General features: G+C 44.0%; 1 protein-coding gene across 1 annotated transcript in view; it reads left to right on the forward strand.

The window, feature by feature from the left end:
* Window positions 1–23,561, forward strand: part of WWC2 (WW and C2 domain containing 2) — a 354,353-nt gene that overhangs the window by 160,950 nt on the left and 169,842 nt on the right. Inside the window, exons 3-5 of the mRNA XM_082256568.1 lie at window positions 830–1,033; window positions 14,672–14,748; window positions 19,225–19,304. Of these exons, the coding sequence (XP_082112694.1) occupies window positions 830–1,033; window positions 14,672–14,748; window positions 19,225–19,304 (361 nt within the window). The remainder of the gene's footprint in view (window positions 1–829; window positions 1,034–14,671; window positions 14,749–19,224; window positions 19,305–23,561) is intronic.

Genomic DNA, 23,561 nt, shown 5'->3' on the forward strand with positions numbered 1-23,561 from the left:
AGAACGAGCGGCTCGTGCTGGAGCCGCTCATGTGATCGGCTGTGATTGACACAGCCGATCACGTGGTAAACAGCCAATTTCTATTGGCTGTTTACCTTGATCAGTGATGGGCTATCATCCCTGATCGCGCCGCTGCGCGCCGCCGGGGGCGTGCAGTAGCAGCTAGAACGGGCCGACGTCATTTTACATGACTCGGTATGGAAGTGGTTAACTATGCAATGTTAGTACAGCGATCTCCCCTGCTGAGCTATTGTGTTCTGACACAACCAGCCAGAACTCAGCCATTGGCTGAGAGTGCTGATTGGATGCCAATCAGAAGACCCTTTTTCATCATTCACCTTAGACACAAGCTAGCTGAACTGTCAGACCATGTCAGACCAGCTGCTGTACACACTGGCTGAATGTCAGTTGGTTTCTATTGAACCGGCCGATGCCACCTGATATTAGGCCCGTGTATACGGCCCTTTAGACAGTTGTCTCCAGAACAGGTGGTCTTCAATGAAGGTTTTTCCCCCCTCACTTCTTCTTCTGGTGACCAGTTGTAATATTTTGGATTTCCCATCAATTTATGTCCTATTTATAATGGCCACCAGGACAAATATAGAAGGTGAATATCCCCAACAGGGACAGGCAGCAAAAGATCTGAGTCTTTTCATACTCTGTCCAAAACTAAATGAAATGTTTTGCCTTTAGAGGAAGGAAATTAGGTATTTTTTTGAACACCTTTAATTTGTGAAATAATCATTGTTGTCCAATTCAAAGACAGATTATATTCATTGTTTTAGGTTTGCTGCATAATAATTCCAAATATACATTTTTTTTCATTTAGAATCCACACAGATAGAAGATCCACGTAAGCTATGGAGGAAGGAACAGGAGCGAATGCTAAAAGACTATCTTATGGTGGCACAAGATGCCCTAAGCACTCAGAAAGAGCTTTATCATGTGAAGGAACAAAGGTTGGCACTTGCCCTGGATGAATATGTGAGGCTAAATGATGCCTACAAAGAAAAGTCTAGCTCACGTACAAGCTGTAAGTATCTGAAGGCATTATCTGAATCTGAAAACGGAGCTGTGTGTATTTTTTCTGTAAAAGCTTTCTTGTGTAGCTCCTCGTGTAAAATCAGGAGAAAATATCCTTATCAAAACACATCATAAGAGAAAAATGTAGGGCCTGTGTATAAGACCTGTCTTCTGACCTGCAATGAAGTTGGTGTTTGCATTTAGCAGTACGTATGAAATGTTTCTTGTTTCTTGCTTCTTGCCTAGGGATTTTATGTTTAATTATCCAAGCATACCCTATTCACATAGAATGACTTTGTTTTTTTCAGTGCTGCAGCACTCTCATGTGAAGGAGTAGCTGCATTTTCCAGTCATTTCAGTGTAAGAAGGGATTCAGCATTTATGAAAGCTTCACTAGCGGCTACTGTCTCCCTAAATTCCAGATACTACCTTAAACAGATAACTTTATTCAGTAAAGCAGGATAACCAATTGAAAAATCAGCATACTATAGTGTGACTATATGAAAGCAAAGCTCCGCCCAAAAGAGGAAGTTCTGCTTTAAGGCCCCCCCCCCCCTCTTCACTAAATGGCTTTTTTTTTTTGTGGGTGAGGGGTTCCGGGTACCTGGTTCTGAAGTTCTTCCTTCCCCCTCCCCTCTCTCCAATCTTCTGGGACATGTCACATGTCTAAAAGACCATTCACAATGCGCGGCTTGCACATGTGCAGTGGGCACTTAGCTTCCAAGCCACAAGCTTTCACAGTCGGGTGCCCAAAGTTAGGATGCTGGCTCCAGGACACAGCAGCGAGGAAAGAAATGGCTCGGGTGAGCACATCTCTGAATCCTGGGACAGGTGGGTGGCTGTTTTATTAAAAGCCAGCAGCTGACTTTTAATAAACACAAAATTTAATGGAGCTCTCTTTAACCTGATCACAACTAATTTCTGATGAATGTCATGAGATAGATACACCTAGGCGACCGTTTTTTTAAAGGGTAATAATGATTTCTAAATGGCCAAATCCTCCTTTTAAAATTAGATTTATATATTATCTTTAAACCTTGTAGTATATTTAGTACAGGTATGCCAGTGTGCCCAGCTCGCAATGAAGTCGATTCACGCAGGTCCGAGGCGGCCTCAGTCCACATTCTATCAGGGTCGTGTGTGTCTTTAGGTCCGGTTCAGGTGTGAATTCAGGCAAAAATTCTGACCTGATTCACACCTGAACCAGTGAACAGGGACGCACCCGACCCCATGGTGGGAACCGCGGCCGAACATATGTAAACCCGGCCTAAAACTGCCAATAGGATGGTCAGTTTTTCTTCATTCAGCCAGCGGGTAAAATGAAAAAAATGAACAGATACCTCCACCCACACAAGTGAGGTAGATCAGGGAATCTCCATCCGCTAAGAAATTGTATTCTAAGAGCAGCACTTTCTGCTGTCAGATTACACTGATCAACAGCTACATCTGCCGTTTGACAAAAGTTATCCAACATTCCCGTTCCACAGAAGTCTATCTATCACCTTATGTCGAACAAGGACGCCCGCATATGGATCGATATTTTGCTGGTTCCTGCTGAACTGGCCAAATTCCCATCCATTTATGGCTAGCTGCAGGTCCCTACCTCACATGTATACACATACAAACTAAGACCAATTTAGAGCGGTTCCAATTATTCCACCAGAATGGTTTTTGGAGTGTTGGTGGGAACCACAGTACCCAGAGGAACACCACACAAGCACAGGGAAAACATGCAAACTCCATTCAGATATTGGCCTGACCAGGATTAGATCCATGGATCCCAGGGCTACAAGGCAGAAGTTCTAACCACTAAATGAATGTGTTGCCCACTGGCATAAATACATTGGCGATGATGTGTAGTAAACCCATTTACATAGTTACATAGTTAGTCAGGTTGAAAAAAGACACAAGTCCATCCAGTTCAACCATAAAAAAAAAAAAAAAAAAAAAAAAAAACAGTATTGAAAACCCTACCATACAATCCTATATACACAATCCTATACCCGCTGTTGATCCAGAGGAAGGCGAAAATAAACCCCAGCAAAGCATGATCCAATTTGCTACAGCAGGGGAAAAAAATCCCTTCTTGATCCCCCGCGAGGCAATCCGATATTCCTTGGATCAACTTTACCTAAAAAAATTTTTAGTACCCATTTACCGTATATACTCGAGTATAAGCCGACCCGAGTATAAGCCGAGGCCCCTACTTTTACCACAAAAAGATGGGAAAAATCATTGACTCGAGTATAAGCCTAGGGTGAGAATGCAAGGCGGCGGGCATGGTACAGGAGAATGCAGGGTGACTGGCATGGTGCAGGAGAATGCAGGGTGACTGGCATGGTGCAGGAGAATGCAGGGTACTGACATGGTGCAGGAGAATGCAGGGTACTGGCATGGTGCAGGAGAATGCAGGGTGACTGGCATGGTGCAGGAGAATTCAGGATGACTGGCATGGTGCAGGAGAATGCAGGGTACTGGCATGGTGCAGGAGAATGCAGGGTACTGGCATGGTGCAGGAGAATGCAGGGTACTGGCATGGTACAGGAGAATGCAGGGTACTGGCATGGTGCAGGAGAATGCAGGGTACTGGCATGGTTCTAGGAGAATGCAGGGTACTGGCGTGGTACAAGAGGATCCGGGGTTGTGGGCATACTACAGGAGATGCAGTGCTGTGGGCAAGTACAGGTGGACCATGCCCGCAGCACTGCATCCCTTGTAGTGTGCCCGCAGCCCTGCATAATGGCAGGTAGTGAAGCTGTTTCCCTTACCTGTTCCAGAGGTGCCTTCATTTTAAAAATGGCGCCGCCCGGCGCCGACACGTCATTGCGCACGCGCCGCCGCCGCTCGTATAATTTCGGCTATTCCCGGCCGCTCCCAAGCGGCGGCGGCGCGTGCGCGGTGACATGTATGCGACGGGCGGCACCATTTTTAAAGCTTAAGCCCATCGGAGCGGCCAGGGATTTTTTTTTTTCCTTGACTCGAGTATAAGCAGAGGGGGACGTTTTCAGCACAAAAAAATGTGCTGAAAAACTTGGCTTATACTCGAGTATATACGGTATATTATGTACACCTAGGAAAGAATCCAGGCCGTTTTTAAAGCAATCTAGTGAGCTAGCCAGAACCACCTCTGGAGGGAGTCTATTCCACATTTTCACAGCTCTTATGGTGAAGAAACCTTTCCGTATTTGGAGACAAAATCTTTTTTTCTCTAGCGCTCATTGACAGACGTAGTCCTCGGTGATACACCACCTTCGGGTTATGTTGCCTCCACAGGAGCAGGACTAGACAGGAAATTAAAAAGCTCTGGCCACACCCTAGGGGCAGTCCCAGAGGGTATATCCTCTCTCTCTCTGCCTCAGCAAATCAGTTATTTTCTGTCTAGTAGATACCTTGCTGGGATCTTAGGTCCTGGCAAGATTTTTTTCTTAAAAGAGAAATTCTAGGCTGGCCTCCTCAAGCCGGCCTGGCCGACTTGGACATGTTAGTCGTAGACGTTCCGTGGGAACTTCGTCTCAGGGAGTGTCTGTGGTCTCAAGGACCAATTTACCATCATGCTTTACAGTCGCTGGGTTTAATGGCCTGGCCATTGAGACCCAAGTACTGAAGGACAGAGGTTTGTCTACTTCAGTCATTCCTACCCTTATTAAAGCAAGGAAAGCGACTTCCAGCAAAGTCTATTATCACACATGGAAGACTTATATTGCGTGGTGCGAATCTTTAGGATTTCCTCCACGTACCTATTCGGTGACTCGAATATTGGCTTTTTTGCAACAAGGGGTTGAGCAGAAGCTAGCCTTGAGCACCATCAAGGGTCAAGTTTCAGCATTAGCAATCTTCTTTCAGAAACCTTTAGCTACCAAGTCCTTGGTGTGGAATTTCATCCAGGGGGTGCGGCACCTGGCTCCTCCAGTCCGCGCGCCCTTACCGCCCTGGGATCTTAATTTGGTTTTGTCGGTTCTACAGAAACCTCCCTTTGAAAACATCAGGGAGATTCCCTTGCTTACTTTATCCCAGAAGGTGGCCTTCTTGGTGGCTATTACTTCTGCTCGCAGGGTGTCAGAACTGGCTGCATTATCATGCCAGTCCCCATACCTAGTGATTCATAGGGATAAGGTAGTACTTCATCCTAAGCCATCTTTTCTTCCTAAGGTGGTTTTCAGATTTTCATCTGAATGAAGATATTGTACTACCTTCCTTGTGTCCTCAGCCCAAGCATCATCGGGAACATGCGTTGCATTCCTTAGATGTGGTTCGGGCAATCAGGGTATACCTGAAAGCTACGGAATCTTTCCGTAAGACGGATTCACTTTTTGTGATCACGGATGGCCCCAGAAAGGGTTTGCCTGCATCTGCCGCTACCATTGCCAAATGGATTAGACAAACGGTGGTACAGGCTTATTCTATTAAGGGTCAGAGTCCTCCGTTCCCTGTTAGGGCGCACTCCACTCGAGCGCTCAGTACTTCCTGGGCCTTTCGCCATCAGGCGTCAGTGGTCCAGGTATGTAAGGCGGCCACCTGGTCGTCGGTACATACCTTTACAAAATTCTATAAAATTGATGTGACGGCATCGGCGGATGCCTCATTTGGCCGCAAGGTTTTTCAGGCCGCAATTTGAGGAGACCGGTGGTCTACCTCGAGGGTTTTTTTGTTTGAAAAAAAAAAAAAAAAAAAAAAGGAAAATTTTTCTCTTTTTTGTTGAGTCTCATCATTAAGGATGAGCATTGTAAACTTCTAGTTGGCACCGGTTGGGCCTTCTAGATTGGGATTTGATTTCATTTTCCCACCCCTCAGTTGTGATACTGCTCTGGGACGTCCCGAAGGTGGTGTATCACCGAGGACTACGTCTGTCAATGAGCGCTAGAGAAAAATGGATTTTTGTAAAATCTTACCGTAAAATCCTTTTCTCTTAGCTCATTGACAGACGTAGTCCCCGCCCCTCTGTTTTTGAGTTGGGTTGGGTTAAAATCTCTAAAGACTGCTTTTTCACATAACTGATTTGCTGAGGCAGAGAGAGAGAGGATATACCCTCTGGGACTGCCCCTAGGGTGTGGCCAGAGCTTTTTAATTTCCTGTCTAGTCCTGCTCCTGTGGAGGCAACATAACCCGAAGGTGGTGTATCACCGAGGACTACGTCTGTCAATGAGCTAAGAGAAAAGGATTTTACGGTAAGATTTTACAAAAATCCATTTTCCTCTAGACGTGCCCCCTTGTCCTCTGTGTTGACCTTAAAGTGAACAACTCAAACCCAAGTTCACTATATGGACCCCTTATGTATTTATACATGTTGATCATATCCCCCCTTAATCTCCTCTTCTCAAGAGAGAATAAACTCAGTTCCTCTAATCTTTTCTCATAGCTGAGCTCCTCCATGCCTCTTATCAGTTTGGTTGCCCTTCTCTGCACTTTCTCCAGTTCCCCAATATCCTTTTTAAGAACTGGTGCCCAAAACTGAACTGCATATTCCAGATGAGGTCTTACTAATGATTTGTACAGGGGCAAAATCATATCTCTCTCTCTGGAGTCCATGCCTCTGTTAATACAAGAAAGGACTTGCTTTGGAAACAGCAGCTTGGCATTGCATGCTATTATTAAGCTTATGATCTACCAGAACACCCAGATCCTTCTCCGCTATGGATTCCCCCAGTTCTACTCCACCTAGTATGTATGATGCATGCATATTCTTAGCCCCCAAGTGCATAACTTTACATTTATCAACATTAAACCTCATTTGCCACATAGTTGCCCAATGAAACAGTGCATTAAGGTCAGATTGTAAGTTGGAGACATCCTGTAAAGAAGTTATTCCACTGCAAAGCTTGGTGTCCTCTGCAAAGACTGAAATGGTACTTTTAATCCCAGACCCTATATCATTTATAAAGATATTCAAAAGTAAGGGTCCCAACACTGAACCTTGGGGTACACCACTGATAACTTTAGACCATTCATAGTAAGAATCATTAACCACTACTCTCTGAATTCTATCTTTTAGCCAATTTTCTATCCAATTACAAACCGATCTTTCCAAGCCTGTAGACTTTACCTTACACATTAGCCGTGTGTGGGGAACTGTGTCAAACGCTTTTGCAAAATCCAAGTATACTACTTCCACAGCCACCCCTCTGTCCAAGGTTTTACTTACCTCCTCATAAAAAGAAATCAGGTTTGTTTGACAACTTCTGTCTTTCATGAATCCATGCTGTCTGTTGCTTAAAATATTTTTTTCCAGCAAGAACTCATCTATGTGGTCTTTTATTAAACTCTCCAGTATCTTTCCGACTATAGAAGTTAAACTAACAGGTTTATAGTTACTTGGCAAAGACTTTGATCCCTTTTTAAATATAGGCACCACATTGGCCCTACGCCAATCCAGTGGTACTATTCCAGTCCTTAACGAGTCCCTAAAAATTAGAAACAAAGGCTTAGAAATTACAGCGCTCATTTATCAGTGAAGTGATGGTTCATTAGCTACTTTGGTTTACTCCATTTTTTTAGAGCTCCTTGTCTGATTAAATAAGCCCCATAAATATTCACCACATGTAAATATCACCTACCTCTACCCTGTTAATAATATTTATTGGGAAATTAGTATACATTTTTTATCACCTTCTAATCCACTGAAACAAAAATTTACTTTTTATAATTTACTGTTAATACAAGGCAGTTTCTACTTCCAAAAAGTAAAAATATTAAAGGCAGATTTGGAGCTCTCTGCTGAGTAACCTAGAAAAGTCTCATATTTCTATACTATTCCTTGTCATATGCTGGGATCTGTGGTAATCACATTTGTTACAGCAGCACTGTAGGTAAAATCTGGTTTGGCAAACAACCCATGCTGGTATAATGGCACTGTATGCAGTGATACATCAGCATGGACTGATTTACATCTGCTCTGAGCACTAAATATTGCGCTGTGCGCTGCTGCTAACCCAGAGGAGGACAGCAGGGGTGGGGAATATGGGTAGCTCCTTTTAAAGTACGCCTGTCATTAAAATGTGTTATTCTGCTAACTGGATGCAGCTAATACATGTAGGGATAACATTAAGTATATGAATTCCTTTTCTATTTCATATGTCCTTACCTATTTTTTTCCTCCACTTTTATATGCCGACAAAGTAACCGTGGTCTTGTAATCACTTTTTGCAGTATTTTAGTTTGTGTTGTGTATTTTGAATGTAGTTATTGGAATACAATATGTTTTGCAATGGTAGTTCTAGTTAGTTAGGACGTGAAAGTCCAAAATAGAACTATTGGAAAATCGTTTCTGTATAAACATGTAATGCTTGTTTACCATTATCATTAAGACCCCGTTCAGACTGCGGCGACATGACTTGGTGGGGCGACCTGTGAAGTCACGGTGCACAGCGTGCACCGCGACCTCTGCGCGACTTGCACGGACTTCATATAATTGAAGTCAATGCAAGTCACCTCCAAGTCGCCCCAAAGTAGTACGAGACCCTTTTTCTAAGTCGGAGCGACTTGTGTCGCTCCTATTAGAACGGGTCCTGTACTATTCAATGGCGAGCGCTAGTGTGAATGGACCCTAAAAGTGAAAGTAAAAGAACATTTTTGGGTTGTCCCCAGGAAAGTAATAGAGGGGAAATCTTCCAATGGGGACACTAGTTCTGGTGACCTGGGGAGCCCCAAGGGATTCCCTTAAAGCGGAGTTCCATCCAAATTTTTTTTTTAACCTAAAAATACCCCCAGAACAGTCAGGGCTAGTGCATTTAAACAACGATAGCCTCTGAACTGTCCCCTGTTCAGGGTACCTGTAAGAAGAATTACTTACCTTGTGAAGTTGTTGTCCAGCGCTGCCATCTGCGGGGTGGGCAGCTGAAGCCGCAGTGTCCCTTTTAGTGTCCCTCTTCCTGGATTTCGGAGTCCCAGAATGCCATGCCTCGTCACTTCCGGCACAGGCGCGTCATCCCACAGCCGGATTCCTTGTCATTACGCATGCCCAGAAGCTGTTGTCATGCCTGCACCGGAAGTGACGAGAAACACTGGTGCAGGCGCATTGACTCCTGGGCTTGATGACACTCCTCTCCCAGGAGTCAATGCAAAGCAGGAAATGACATTGGCGGCCGCGGCCGCATAAGGAGGAAGTGGCAGGAAGGTAAGTTCATTTTCATTAAAAATAAGGTAAGTGAAACAAAAAAAAATAACACAATCGTTTTTAGAATGTTTTAATGTTATTGGATGGTGTAAAGTTCAAAATTAGGGTGGAACTCTGCTTTAATTTGCAGGGATTTCCTATCACTTCCTGTTTGGCTATGGGACTGGAAGTGAAGGGAAATCTCTGAAATTGGACACAGATAGTGAAAGAAAATCTGACGGGTTAAAACCTTTCCTTGCTCTATCGAAAATGAAAAAAAAAAACGTTTTGCCTATAGTTCTACTTTAATCCTACAGTACAGGACATGAGACTTGTAGTCATAGACCTTGAGTTATTTGCTGCTACCTTTCGATGATTGGACACTGGACAGAAGTTTTGTGCACCCACATATAACCTCATACACTCTGCGGGACTTCAGTTTTTTCCTTGTGAACCAAGGGGATAGATCTCTTCTCTTCTAAAAAAAAGTCTGTCCTTTTTTAAAAAATGAATTTAACATGTTTCTGTACCTAAATTATTGCGGTGCCACATCCCAACAATAGTATTAAAAAAGAAAAGAAGGGGAAACAGGACTTTTGAGTACCAAACGACAAAGGATTAGCTTGAATTATATTAGAAGTACATTTTTTTAATTGAATATTCTAAAAGTAAAAAGCTATTAAAGCTGTATAACTTGTACAAACATTAGAAAACCTTTGTAAAAACATATAAAGATAACTCAATAAACAATGATGGAATCATGGAGGATTTTTCTATACCAGAGATACACGAGAGAACACCAACGCGTTTCAACTTTTAAGTCACATACACTATATTGTCAAAAGTATTGGGACACCTGCCTTTACACGCACATGAATTTTAATGACATCCCAGTCTTAGTCTGTCGGGTTCAGTATTGAGTGGCCCCACCCTTTGCAGCTATAACAGCTTCAACTCTTCTGGGAAGGCTGTCCACAAGATTTAGGAGTGTGTCTATGGAGATATTTGACCATTCTTCTAAAAGTATATTTGTGAGGTTAGGCACTAATGTTGGATGAGAAGGTCTGGCTCGCAGTCTCCGTTTCTAATTCATCCCAAAGATATTTTATCGTGTTGAGGTCAGAACTCTGTGCAGGCCAGTCAAGTTCCTCCACCCCAAACTCGCTCATCCATGTCTTTATTGACCTTGCTTTGTACACTGGTCCAAATCATTTGGTGGAGGGGGGATTATGGTGTGGGGTTGATTTTTTAGGGGCTGGGCTTGGCCCCTTAGTTCCAGTGAAGGGAACTCTTAAGGCATCAGCATACCAAGACATTTTGGACAATTTCATGCTCCCAACTTTGTGGGAAAAGTTTGGGGATGGACACTTCCTGTTCAAACATGACTGCGCACCAGTGCACAAAGCAAGGTCCATAAAGACATGGATGAGCGAGTTTGGGGTGGAGGAACCTGACTGGCCTTCACAGAGTCCTGACCTCAACCCAATGGAACACCTTTGGGATGAATTGGAATGGAAACTGCGAGCCAGGCCTTCCCATCCAACATCAATGCGTGACCTCACAAATGCGCTTCTGGAAGAATGGTCAAACATTCCCATAGACATTCTCCTAAAACTTGTGGACAGCCTTCCCAGAAGAGTTGAAGCTGTTATAGCTGCAAAGTATGGGCCAACTCATTATTGAACCCTACAGACTAAGATTGGGATGCCATTAAACTTTATGTGCGTGTAAAGGCAGGTGTCCCAATATTTTTGACAATATAGTGTTTCATTATACATCATAACACTGATCATATACAGAAAATGAGAGATCCCTCAAGGGTTACATAATTACACATACATGATTCATGTCCAATATTGAACATCAAATAAACAAGGAACAGCAGGGAGGCTGGGTGTCTCTAGGGGATGCTCTTCAAAAAGGTCCACAATTAGCACAAGGGATGAAGTCATTGTAGCCATATTAGTGCCTCTGTCACAAGGGATGAAGCAAGGCTTTCAGGGATGTGATAAGTCTGTAAAGATTCAAATAAATAAAGCGAATAGCAATACAGTCCTGAGAAGTAATAAACCAAACTAAAACTTATAAGATATCCGCATTACTATATTACCTGAGATACAGGTACTATGGCCCCAACAGTAGAGAAATGCCCAAAAATTTTAGACTTTCAAGGTTTCCCAGGTTACTTGTTCCAAACAGGTCGGTATCATTACCCCAAAGCCATTCCAAGCACAAACCTAGAGAGGAAAAAAGGAAAGAAACAAAAAAAGAGGGGGGGGGACGGAACGTAAACAGCCAGTACTTATGGAAAGGACAGGATAAACAGATCCTCCACCCCAGAGAGACAGCCACATTAGTAGCCAAATCTTACCAACAGGTATAGACCAGTGAAGACGACAGACAGCTCTCCTAGAAAGACAAGCACTAGCCCTATGGGCCATAAAGATGGAGACAGGAACAAGGTCAGTATAAGGGCTCATGCACACTACAGCAAAAAAAAGCTGTTTTTACAGGCATTTGAGCTTTTATTTCAGCTTGAAGAAGCTTGTACTTTTTTGGGCTCTTTTGCATGCTTTTTTAAGTTTATTTGAGATTTTTTGAGCATAAGCGTTTTTTTTTTTTTTTTCTTCACAAACCCTCCCCTCAGTTAATTTTTTTCCTATTTTTTTGTGTATTTTCAGGCTTCTTTAAGCTTTTTCATGCTCATTTGCGCTTTTTTTGCGTGTTTTCAGCCATTTAGTTGTCTTTTCTGCTCAAAAGCTCCTCTCAAAAACACGAGTTTGGTGGTGGGTTGTTTCTGCCTGTAAGAGCAATATGCCTGTGAACTCCTGAAAAAGCCATAGTGTACATGGATACATTGGCTAACATGGAGCGGAGTTTCCAGGCAGAAAAAAATGAGAGCTCAAAAGCATGTAGAATTTGCTTCTTTGAGCTGCAGTGTGCATGACCCCAAAATGTGCACAGATCTAGGTCACATACCAAAAAATATATTTTTTTTTTGCTTGTTCTTTGACTGACACTTTTATCAAGATCCAACTGCATATTGGCCCAGGGCTCACTAGCAGTTTTTGGTTCAGTTGCTCATGATGTACATTGTGGGCTGGCCTGTAATGTTTATTTTGTGCACTAGATCCAGCTTTAAGTACTCTCCTTGGCACGTTGTGCAACAAGTTTAAGTTAGCTGCAGGTTGCTGTACAGTTTCAGGTGCATATTCCATTGCTATGGCAACCAGACCCTGAAGACTTCAGGGTTCACCCACCATGAAGACAGGTAGTTTGTGACCATGACCTGTTTTTGGATCTTTTTCACTTAGTGTTTTATCCGCTTCTGAAAATGTATCTGCTATGTTGGTAGTAGGTAACATTGACCTTTTTTATTTTAGAAGGTTTTTCCCATACGACATTATTGCCTGGGTGGTGATGGTTGTAAATGCACTTGTGCCCAGCATGTCCACCAAGGAAGCAAGAAACACATCTGGTCCTTGCTACCTGCGTCTCCAGGAACATTGACACAGGACATCGGTCAGCATCTGGGTTCTAGCGCCTTTCTTCTTAAGCCTAGTACACACGCAACGAATTTCCGCCGAGCGGTCGTCCATCTTTTGTCCAGAGTGGTGTTTTGTTGGTTGGAATGTGCCTAGACTTCACATGAATTTTCCCGCACGACAAAATTCTACTTCAGAAGTGATGTCATGTGTTGGTTTGCTTTCTTTGTGTTCTTTCTTCTCTGAGCATGCCCAGTCTTGCTCAAAAGATTTTTCCCTGTCGAAATCTGTACTGACTGCACGAAAATCGGACGTGTTTTGACGGAGGACAAAACATATTCATTCCTCATAAACACTTTAACAAGTAATGTCCTATGGAGAAGAGATTTATAAAAAAAAGATCAGTCCCGATAGTGATATTTTAACAAGCATCTTACTGTTCCTGATGAGAAGGTTTCCTCCTTTAAGGATTCTTTTAATAGACTCTTTGAAACCCTATTGAAGGCTCTGATTGGTCCTGCCTTTCAATGAGCCATTGGGGCTATGTCCATTTGTTAGACTGTTGTTAGCTGGACTAGACAAATGAATAGAGAACAGGATTCTGTGACCCTTGAACAATTGCAGGTCATGTCTTCAGTGCTACTATTTTGTGTTGATGTAGTGGAAAATCGACTTCATCGGGTCCCTAACCCTACTCTCTGTGCAAATGCATAGGATTTTGTGGCTAAAGGCCTGGTCTGCTGAGTCTGTTTGGAAAAGACCTCTCTTACATATGTCTTTCAATGCTGAATCCCTTAATACATTTATCAAGCAAGTCACTGGGTGAAAAAGTACGTCCACCCCACAAAAAACAACCTAAACGTATTACTTTTGTGGTTACTACCTCTTTTTATCAAAAGGGGTCCTTTCACATCTCCCTGACATCCTCCTCTAAATCAAAAGCAAGTCCATCCTTTTGTTGCAAGCCTTGGACCCCAAAACCCTTCAAGCCGAACTATAATTCCTATTTACTAGGAATGGGCACCACCACTCCGATCAGAGATGTCCCTAACATCTGGATCCAACCTCTCCTTTCCAGGGGCTACAAAAATAGATTTTATAATCCTGCCCCCCTCCTTGATTATTACTCAGGAATCTGCTAGCTTCACCTCAGACAGGCAGACCTAGGCTTAGCCCTGAATCAATTTAGGGCTCAAGGAGTTGTAACCCTATTATTATTATTATTATTAATATTCAGGATTTACATAGTGCCAGCAGTTTACGCAGGGCTTTACAATATAAGAGGGAGACAATACAGTTACAATACAATAAAATACAAGAGGATTAAGAGGGCCCTGCTCAGAAGAGCTTACAATCTAATGGACCCTAGTTCTTGCATAGGAGTGGTTCAAAGGGTTTTTACTCCAAAATATTCATGGCCCCCCATTTTAGACCTAAGACGTAAGTGATAGGGAGTGGGCTGGGAGCACTGGTATTGGAAGGTATTTTACCATAATGCAAAGAATGCATTAAGGTGAAAAAAAATTGTTTACCTTTACAACCACTTTAAAGTTGAACCTTGGGATGAGTGTCTAAATACAAGAGGCATTGTGTATTTTTACTTGATTCTTGGTGTGTTCTGTGTATTTCTTCCAGATCTGTGCTATAACCCAGCATAAAACAACTGCACTTTGCCTTTGTGCAGGAGTTACCGGTAATCAAGACTGGTGACTGCTGCTCTTTCCCTTGTGACTGGTCTTGTATCCGCCCCCTCCTGTAGTTTTTGTAGGAAGTCTGTAGTGGGTGGATCTTCTGGGTCTCTCCCACAGCTAAGTTCTCTATACAGCCCAGTGATATCACTGCTACTTTTACAAGGTAATATTTTGCTTTGTAATGCCATATGATGTAAAAAATAGGTGGATATATATATATATATATATATATATATATATATATATATATATATATATATATATATATATATATATATATATATATATATATATATATTAATTTGGTTATTGAGGAATATGTTGAACTTCAAGCACAAAAGCTTTTATTTATATTTTAATCTGGGTTACTTTGTCTTGTTCAGTATTTTCAGGTTCGTCTTCGAGTACCAAGTATGACCCTGATATCCTTAAGGCAGAGATCTCCACAACAAAAGTCAGGGTAAGTTTCTTCCATTTCTCCATTTGTGCTCCAAGTGCAGAAGAACCTCTGTCAATGGACAATGCTGGCAAAAAAGTGGATAGATCCCATTTGCGAATGTGTGTGTAGAGCTTTAAATATATGAATGTTGTACGTGTTGCTCATAGCACTGTGTTAGCCTTTACAACAGTTATGGCCAGGTTTTTATTGCTAACATTCAACATCCTGTCCTGCATTGTCCATATGGAATTGTGCATAGCCACTGGTGGCACTGTAGAAATCCAAATGAAGAAAAAGCCAGCACTCTTTAAACACTATGAGGGAATTAATTGAAAGTGTATTTGACAAATGCTATCTTAACTGGTGCTGTTGATCATAGCAAACAACCAGCTTCTATCTTTCATTTAAATGTAAAAGTTGATTGGCTGTGCTCCAGTTGAGACAACGTTTGTTTCAGTCACTTTATTAATTCCCCCTTATGTATTAAAAACAGAAATGTTTGCAGCAGATATTTGCAAATCTATGTGGAAGCCACACTGCGTGATCATGTCCCCTCCGCACAGAATGGTCCCTAACTTGAAATAAACAAAGCAATGCATCCTGGGACATACACAGTTAGTTTAGAGTTATGCCTGGTACACATTCCTGGTAGAGGAATACCTGGTATCTCCCTGCTGAGCTATTGTGTTCTGACAAAGTGGGTTCTGGCCAGTGTGAACCAGTATTTAGGGACCACACTGGAGAGGTACTTTAACATGGCAGTGTGGTTTTCATATAGACAGGGCCGTCATCGGTGGGGGGGGGGGGGGGTTCAGCTTCGCTACAGCTTCCCTTGTTTTTCTGGCGGCAGTAGGTGGGGGGGCATCGGGATCACGTGACCGGTGGTGGAGCATGGTTCAGGCAAACTGTGGGAAAGAAAGAGAAGGTCGGAGCAGAAAGGGGTGCTTCTTGCGTCACTGAGCAGGGATCGGAAATTAACTGGTCACAGTGAAGAGCAAGGGGGGAGCTGTATGGGATTCTTTGCTGGATTAGTCTGTGTCTCTTTGGTGGAGGGGATGTCTCTGCTAGATTAGGCTTTGTCTCTTTTCTGGAGGGGATGTCTCTGCTGGATTCGGTTGTCTCTATGCTGGAGGGGTTGTCTCTATGCTGGAGGGGTTGTCTCTATGCTGGAGGGGTTGTCTCTTTGCTGGATGGGGCTGTCTCTTTGCTGGATGGGGCTATGTCTTTGCTGGATGGGGCTATGTCTTTGCTGGATGGGGCTATGTCTTTGCTGGATGGGGCTATGTCTTTGCTGGATGGGGCTGTCTCTTTGCTGGATGGGGCTGTCTCTTTGCTGGATGGGGCTGTCTCTTTGCTGGATTGGGCTGTCTCTTTGCTGGATTGGGCTGTCTCTTTGCTGGATGTGGCTGTATCTTGGCTGGAGGGGATTTCTTTGCTGGACTAAGCTGTGTCTTTGCTGGACTGGGCTGTCTGTTTGCTGGAATGGGATGTATGTTTGCTGGATTTGGCTGTCTCTTTACTGGGGGGGTGTCTTTGCTGGAGGGGCTGTCTCTGCTGGACTATGCAGTCTTGTTGCTATATGGGCTATCTTTGCTGGATTGGGCTGTCTCTTTGCTATATTGGGATGTATCTTCTTTGCTGGATGGGCTGTCTCTTTGCTGGATTGGGTATCTCTTTGCGGGATTGGGGGTCTCTTTGCTGAATTGGGTGTTTCTTTGCTATATGGGGCTATCTCTTTACTGAATTGGGATGTCTCTTTGCTGGATTCAGATGTCTTTGCTGTATTGGGCTGTCTCGTTGCTGCAGGGGATGTCTCTTTGCTAGACGGTGCTGCCTCTGCTGGTGTCTCTTTGCTATATGGAGCTGTCTCTTTGCTGTATGGCGATGTCTCTTTGCTGGACTGGGCTGTCTCTTTGCTGAATGGGGATGTCTCTTCGCTGGCTTCAGATTACGCTTTGCTGAATATATAGGGCTCTCTCTGCTATATGGGGATGTTTCTTTGCTTCGTTTGAATGTCTCTTTGCTGGAGAGGCTGTCTCTTTGCTGGGCTAGGCTTTTTCTTTGCTGGAGGGGATGTCTGTTTGCTGGATTGGGTGTATCTCTGCTATATGGGGCTGTCTCTTTGCTGGATGGGGATGTCCCTTTGCTGAATATATGGGAACATCTCTGCTAGATTGGGCCAGCAGAACATTTTAACCCCCTCCCCCCCTCCTTCCTTTACATCCTCATTTCACTGTGAAATGGGGATGTAAAGGAAGGAAGGAGAGGTGAAATGTAGTGGTGGCAGGCTTCATATTTTTTGGCCTACATATAACTTTTCATAGTTAAATCTTGAAAGCAAGAGGGGGGGGCCCGCCTAAGGCTGTGTAAGGGGCCCCAAAAATTCTGATGGCTGCCCTGCACATAATCTTGCCAATGTTTGTCATTAAAACCTCTTTTTCGAATCCATAGTGTTTAACCCCTTCATGCTGACTGTACGCAAATAGGCAGCCTTGGCTTGAAGGGGTTGTATCGGGGTGATGCCTGAAGCTGCACGCATCACCCCGTTTTTTTGATACGGTGGTTGGCTTTCTGGGAATAACAATCGATGCGGTTAAGAAGCTGCTCGACTTTTATCCCAAGCAGCGGGAGGGGACGTCCCCCCCTTTCCCGACTCGCCTGGGCTCTCCCGTTCCATCAGGAAGCCTGAGCGACCAGTCCACCGGTTGGTCGGAAACCCGAACCTCGGGTCTTGGATCTAGTAACCTGGAAGCGATGTCATGACATCACTTTTGATTTACAGAAGAATTAAAGGCGCCAAATTTAATAAAATGACAGCATTCAAAACAGACCAGTGTTAATTTCGTCGACTAAAACCGACTAAAACGTTTTCGTCGACTAACACAATTCAGATGACTAAAATACGACTAAAACTAAAATGGCATTTTAGTCTTAAGACTAAAATACGACTAAAACTAAAATGGCATTTTAGTCAAAAGACTATAACTAAAACTAAATCGAAATTTGCTGCCAAAAATTAACACTGGTGCATGTTCAAAGCATAAATAATAACATATTAGATTTTTCACTCCAGGACCAGCAGTAGTATATAATGAGTTTGGAAATTGTAGAGAAATGCTTAAATAATGCATTACAAATTACAATTGAACTACACCCATTTGATTATAGATGACTAAAATGAGTTTTAGTCGACTAAAATGTAGGGCGTTTTAGTTGACTAAAATATACTGGAGTTTTAGTCGACTAAATACGACTAAAACTAAAACACTTGCAGAAGACTAAAATAGGACTAAAACTAAAATGCCATTTTAGTCCTAAGACTAAGACTAAAACTAAATTGAAATTTTCTGCCAAAATTAACACTGAAACAGACAAACTTGGCGTTTTGAATTCTTTTAAGTGCTGAGGAGGGATTTGGGGTCTTACAGACCCCAGATCCCTCCATAAAGATTACCTGTCACTGCCTATTACTGTCACAAGGGATGTCTACATTCCTTCTGACAGCAATAAAAGTGATCAGAATGTTTTCTTTTTTCGAAGGGACAGTGTAAAAATAAAAAAAATAAAATAAGAAAAAAAAATTTAAAGCGCCCCATCCCTCCGTGCTCGCACGCAGAAGCGAATGCATATGTAAGTCACAACCACAAATGTAGACAGTGTTCAAACCACACATGTGAGTTATCCCTGCGACTGTTAGAGCGAGCGCAATAATTCTAGCACAAGGCCTCCTCTGTAACTCTAAACTGGTTACCTGTAGGAATTTTTAAAAGGTCGCCTATGGAGATTTTGAAGTATCCTAGTTTGTCGTCATTCCACGAGTGTGCTCAGTTTTAAGCATGACATGTTAGGTATCTATTTACTGGGCGTAACATCATCTTTCACAATACACAAAAAAAATTGGCTAACTTTACTGTTTTGTTTTTTTAATTCATAAAAGTGTATTTTTTCCACAAAAATTGAGTTTAAAAGAACGCTGCGCAAATACAGTGTGACATAAAATTTTGCAGTGATCGCCATTTTATTCTCTATGGTCTCTGCTAAAATAATATATATAATGTTTGGGGGGTTCTAAGTAATTTTCAAGCAAAAAATACAGATTTTAACTTGTAGGCAACAAATGTCAGAAAACGACTTAGGCATGAAGGGGTTAAGAAATGCTGGCTATTTCTTTATTTAAGGTGTTTTATCATCGGGCAGATTTTCGGGTACTTCCTGTGCACAGACACACAATAGGAAGTAAGTGGAAATCTCACAATGAGGGTAAAAATCCTACCTATAACAGATGTCACCATAGGAAGTGACCACATTGGACAATCTTTCTTTTTCTGTTTTGTTCTTTCTTTACAGTTTTGGATTTTTCTTACTTTCTCCCTTACTAACCCTCTCCCACTTTATCTAAAAGTAGGGAAAAAAGTTTTGGCTGGCATTCTAATTTAAATTAGTTGTAGCTTGCCAACTTAATGTATGATCAAGATTGCCGCTTTGTTTTTCCACTAGGTTAAAAAGTTGAAGAGGGAGCTATCGCAAATGAAGCAGGAACTACTGTACAAAGAACAGGGGTTCCAGACATTGCAGCGGTGAGTTAATGACAAATCTTTCTTCAATCAACACTTTGTTGGTATCCTGGCATGGCAAAGTCAGTGCTCCGCTTCTCTTTCAATCAGCATAACCTTTGAGTTTAAGGACACATAGAAAAACAAAAATGTTTTCCATCACAAGTCATGAGGTTCCGCCACTTTTCTTGCCTTGAAATGATAATCCTCTGCTTGTGACATGACACTTTTTCTGCTGTAACACACTGTGGCATTGGGGGCTGAGAAGGGGTTAGAACACAATATGAGCTGATAATAAACCAGAGATTAGTTCTAGCGCTAAACTATAATCTTTCACATATCTCTTGACATTATGACATTTACAGCCATTTGTACAACCGAGGAAGATGAGGATGGTTGTTTTTTTTAGCACTAATGATTTGTTTCTTTCATTTAGTTTGAAATAGACCCTTTGAAATGTCATGGGAAAGCATCTTCCTATTAGCTGTATACTGAAGGCATAAAAAAAACATTTTGAGAAGCTTTTTTTTTTTCCCCTTGAACACAGCAAAAAATGACCCCTAAATTTTACGTTGTTACGTTTCTTATCACGTTTTTAAGGTATCTGAATGCATATATATGATCATTACTCATTCTTGAGTAGGCATTGATAGGAATGTCTATGGATACTAATAAGCCTCCACAGAAAACCCTATCAACAGATCTACGGGAGTCAGTATGCGGGCTGAGTTGCCTTAACCACTTTACCACCGGAGGATTTTGCTGTCTTGCGTCCAGGCCACTTTTTGCGATTCGTCACAATTGCGCGGTCGTGCGATGCCGTACCCAAACTAAATTTCCGTCCTTTTTTTCCCCACAAACAGAGCTTTCTTTTGGTGGTATTTGATCACCTGTGCGATTTTTACTTTTTGCGCTATAAACAAAAAAAGAGCGTAAATTTTGAAAAAATAACAATATTTTTCAACTTTTTTTATATGAAATTTCCCCCCCCCCCAAAAAAAATTAAAAATCCAATTTTTTAAACATTTTTGGCCAATTTGTTTTCTACTACCTATGTTTGGTAAAAAAAATCACAATAAGCGTAATTTGATTGGTTTGCGCAAAAGTTATTGCGTTTACTAACTAAGGGAAAGATTTCTGTCATTTTTGGTGTTTTTTTTTTTAACGAGTAATGGCGGCGATCTGCGATTTTTTTTTTTTTTTTTTTTTTGCGAGACTGCGACATTGCGGCAGACAGATCGGACTCTTGACTGACATTTTTGACACTTTTGGGGGTACCAGTGACATTACTGCAGTAATCAGTGCTATATATATGCACTGTTACTGTAAAAATGACACTGGCAGGGAAGGGGTTAACTTTATTGGAGAGGGAGGGGTTAATGTATGCCTGATGCTTACTAACGTGTGTGGGGAGAGGTGACTGAGTGACACAGGGACAGATCGCAGGTTCAGATATGCTGAACCCTGCAATCTGTCTCTGTTTGTCACTTAGGAGATCCGCCTGCTTTGTTTACACAAGCGGGCGGATCTCCAGACTCGATTCCCCGAAGATCTGGGAAGAGCGGCGGCGATCGCCGCTGCTCCTCCCCTGGCTCAACTCCCGCTGTGACTGAACACAGAGGGAGCGTGCCTCCGGCGGCGCGCGAGCGCCGCCCAGAAGGGGAGGAGTCCAGCGACGTAGTACTACGCCGCTGGATGGAATCGAGCCACTTTGCCGCAGTACGTTCAACGTGACTGGTCGGCAAGTGGTTAAAGCAGAACTAAAGTCCTGCTTTTAGACCTCTTGCACACGCTACTGATGTTTAAGCTTCTGCTTTTTTGGACTGAATTTCAGGTGTTTTGCACAAATTAACATGTATATGCACAATAACTTCCTAGGAAAACGAATTTATATTTAGGCACGTATGCGCGTATTTGCACACACCGGCACAAAATACTGACCAGGAACACAGATTTTCCTTCTTTTTTTTTTTTTTTACACTAAGGAACTCGTCTCTTGCTTACACACCTGTGTGCACAGGCACATTGTAAATAATGGGCTACATTTTAGTTCAGTACAACAAAACACTTTACTGAGCTTTTTGAAGCTACAGTGTGCAATGGGCCTCACTCACTGCGAGCAGGTAGGCTCTTTACTGCAGAAGATACACACAATATCTTTTCTGCAATAAAATACACCTACCTGCTTGCTGTTAGCGGTCAATGGCATGTAAAGTGAACTGTGTATGCTCAGCTCAGCTTACAGTGTTGGCCCGATACCTGTGTGCTGGAAAGACTGACTCCTGTGTTATACGCAAGAGTGACGTCATCCCATGCCAGCCAATGAAGAGGGCTGAAGACCTGCACACAGAAGAAGATGCGGGCGCAGGCAAGGGACAGGGACCATTAGAGGTAAGGCAAGTATTAGTCTCTTTTGCTCCACTTTAGGCCCCTTTCACATGGGCACACCGTCATTTTGCAGCATGATAATGCACGGCCCCATGTTGCAAGGATCTGTACACAATTCCTGGAAGCTGAAAACATCCCAGTTCTTGCATGGCCAGGATACTCACTGGACATGTCAACCATTGAGCATCAGTGGCGTCGGCAGGGGGGGGCTGACCGGGGCTATAGCCCCGAGTGTGCTCCCCAAAAGCCCCGGGTCTCCTGTTGCTCATTAAAAATGATTAGCCCCGAGTCCCAAGGCCTGGGTTTGGCCGGGAACTCGGGGCTACATATCAGCATTGTAACATTAAGCACAGCCAGTGATATGTGGGCGATTCGGAGGGGGGCAGCTGCAAGGACAGTGATTGCAGCTGTCAAGTTTTAGCATTGATGTCGGGTGTGGGCGGGGCCATATGCGGGGCTCCGCCCACTTGTTCCGTGGAGAAACAGAAGCTGGCTGGGGAGGAAGGTGGCAGGGGGCGGGACCAATAGTAACTGCTGAATGGGCACACAGAGCTTCCCATCCTCCCCCAGCATTCAGAGCCAGGAGGATTTTCTTTTCATCCTCCGCGCCTGAAATTGACTCCACCCACCTCCCTGCCTTTAGGGAAACTGACTGAAGCTGGACAGGGCAGGAAGGATTCAGCCATGGGATGGATGGATGGATGGTGTCAGCGCCGGTTCCTGGACTTGGTAAGTGTTACTGGCTCTGCCCCCCTCTCTCACTACTACCCCCCTCACTCTCACTACTTCCCCTTCTCCCACTCTCTCCTTCTATCACTCTCCCTCCAATCCCTCCCTCCCTCTCTCTCTCCTTCTATACCTCCCTCTCTCTCCTTCTATCCCTCCCCCCCTCTCTCTCCTTCTATCCCTCCCTCTCTCTCCTTCTATCCCTCCCTCTCTCTCCTTCTATCCCTCCCTCTCTCTCCTTCTATCCCTTCCTCTCTCTCCTTCTATCCCTCCCTCTCTTTCTCTCTCCTTCTATCCCTCCCCCCCCTCTCTCTCCTTCTATCCCTCCCTCTCTCTCCTTCTCAGTGGCGTAGCGTGGGGGGTGCAGGGGGGGCCGGCCACACCGGGCGCAACATCTGGGGGGGCGCGCTCGCACCCGCAGCTCTGCCCTGCCTGGCTCACTTATTCTCTCACACTGCAGTGCTGGCTGTGGCGGCGGCGCTGTGCGAATCCCAGCCGCCGGGTCGCCGCCCACTGTGGAGGGGGGGTGGTGCCAGGCGTGCGGAGAGCGAGGGACAATCTGGGGGAGGGACAGTGCACTGCAGCGGCCGCCCAGCGCAGCGCTGAGCGCGGGAGCCACACCAGACCAGCCCAGGCAGCAGCAAGAAGCTGGCAGCGGCGGCAGGTGACACAGGCCAGAGAGGAGAGAGCCAGTGGCGACAGACGCAGGAGGAAAACCTAGGAGCCGGAGGACCTGGAGGAGAAGAGAAGACATAGCCTGCTGTGATCGGGTGCACCTGCAAAAAAAAGGTAGGAGTCATGAGTGACACAGGACAGGAGTCAGGACTGAGTATAGACCCCCCCCTTACAGCAGGCCAGGGTAAGGTTAGGTCTGGGGTCCCCCATATAGAGCCCCCCCTTACAGTAGGCCAGGGTCCGGTCCTCACCTCACCCTGGCCTGCTGTAAGGGGGGATCTATATGGGGGACCTCATCTCACCCTGGCCTGCTGTAAGGGGGATCTATATGGGGGACCTCACCCTGGCCTGCTGTAAGGGGGGATCTATATGGGGGACCTCATCTCAACCTGGCCTGCTGTAAGGGGGGATCTATATGGGGGACCTCACCCTGGCCTGCTGTAAGGGGGGATCTATATGGGGGACCTGGTCCCCCATGTAGATCCCCCCTTA

This window comes from Pelophylax lessonae, assembly GCF_965119305.1.
Source record: "Pelophylax lessonae genome assembly, chromosome: 1".
Lineage (NCBI taxonomy): Eukaryota > Metazoa > Chordata > Amphibia > Anura > Ranidae > Pelophylax > Pelophylax lessonae.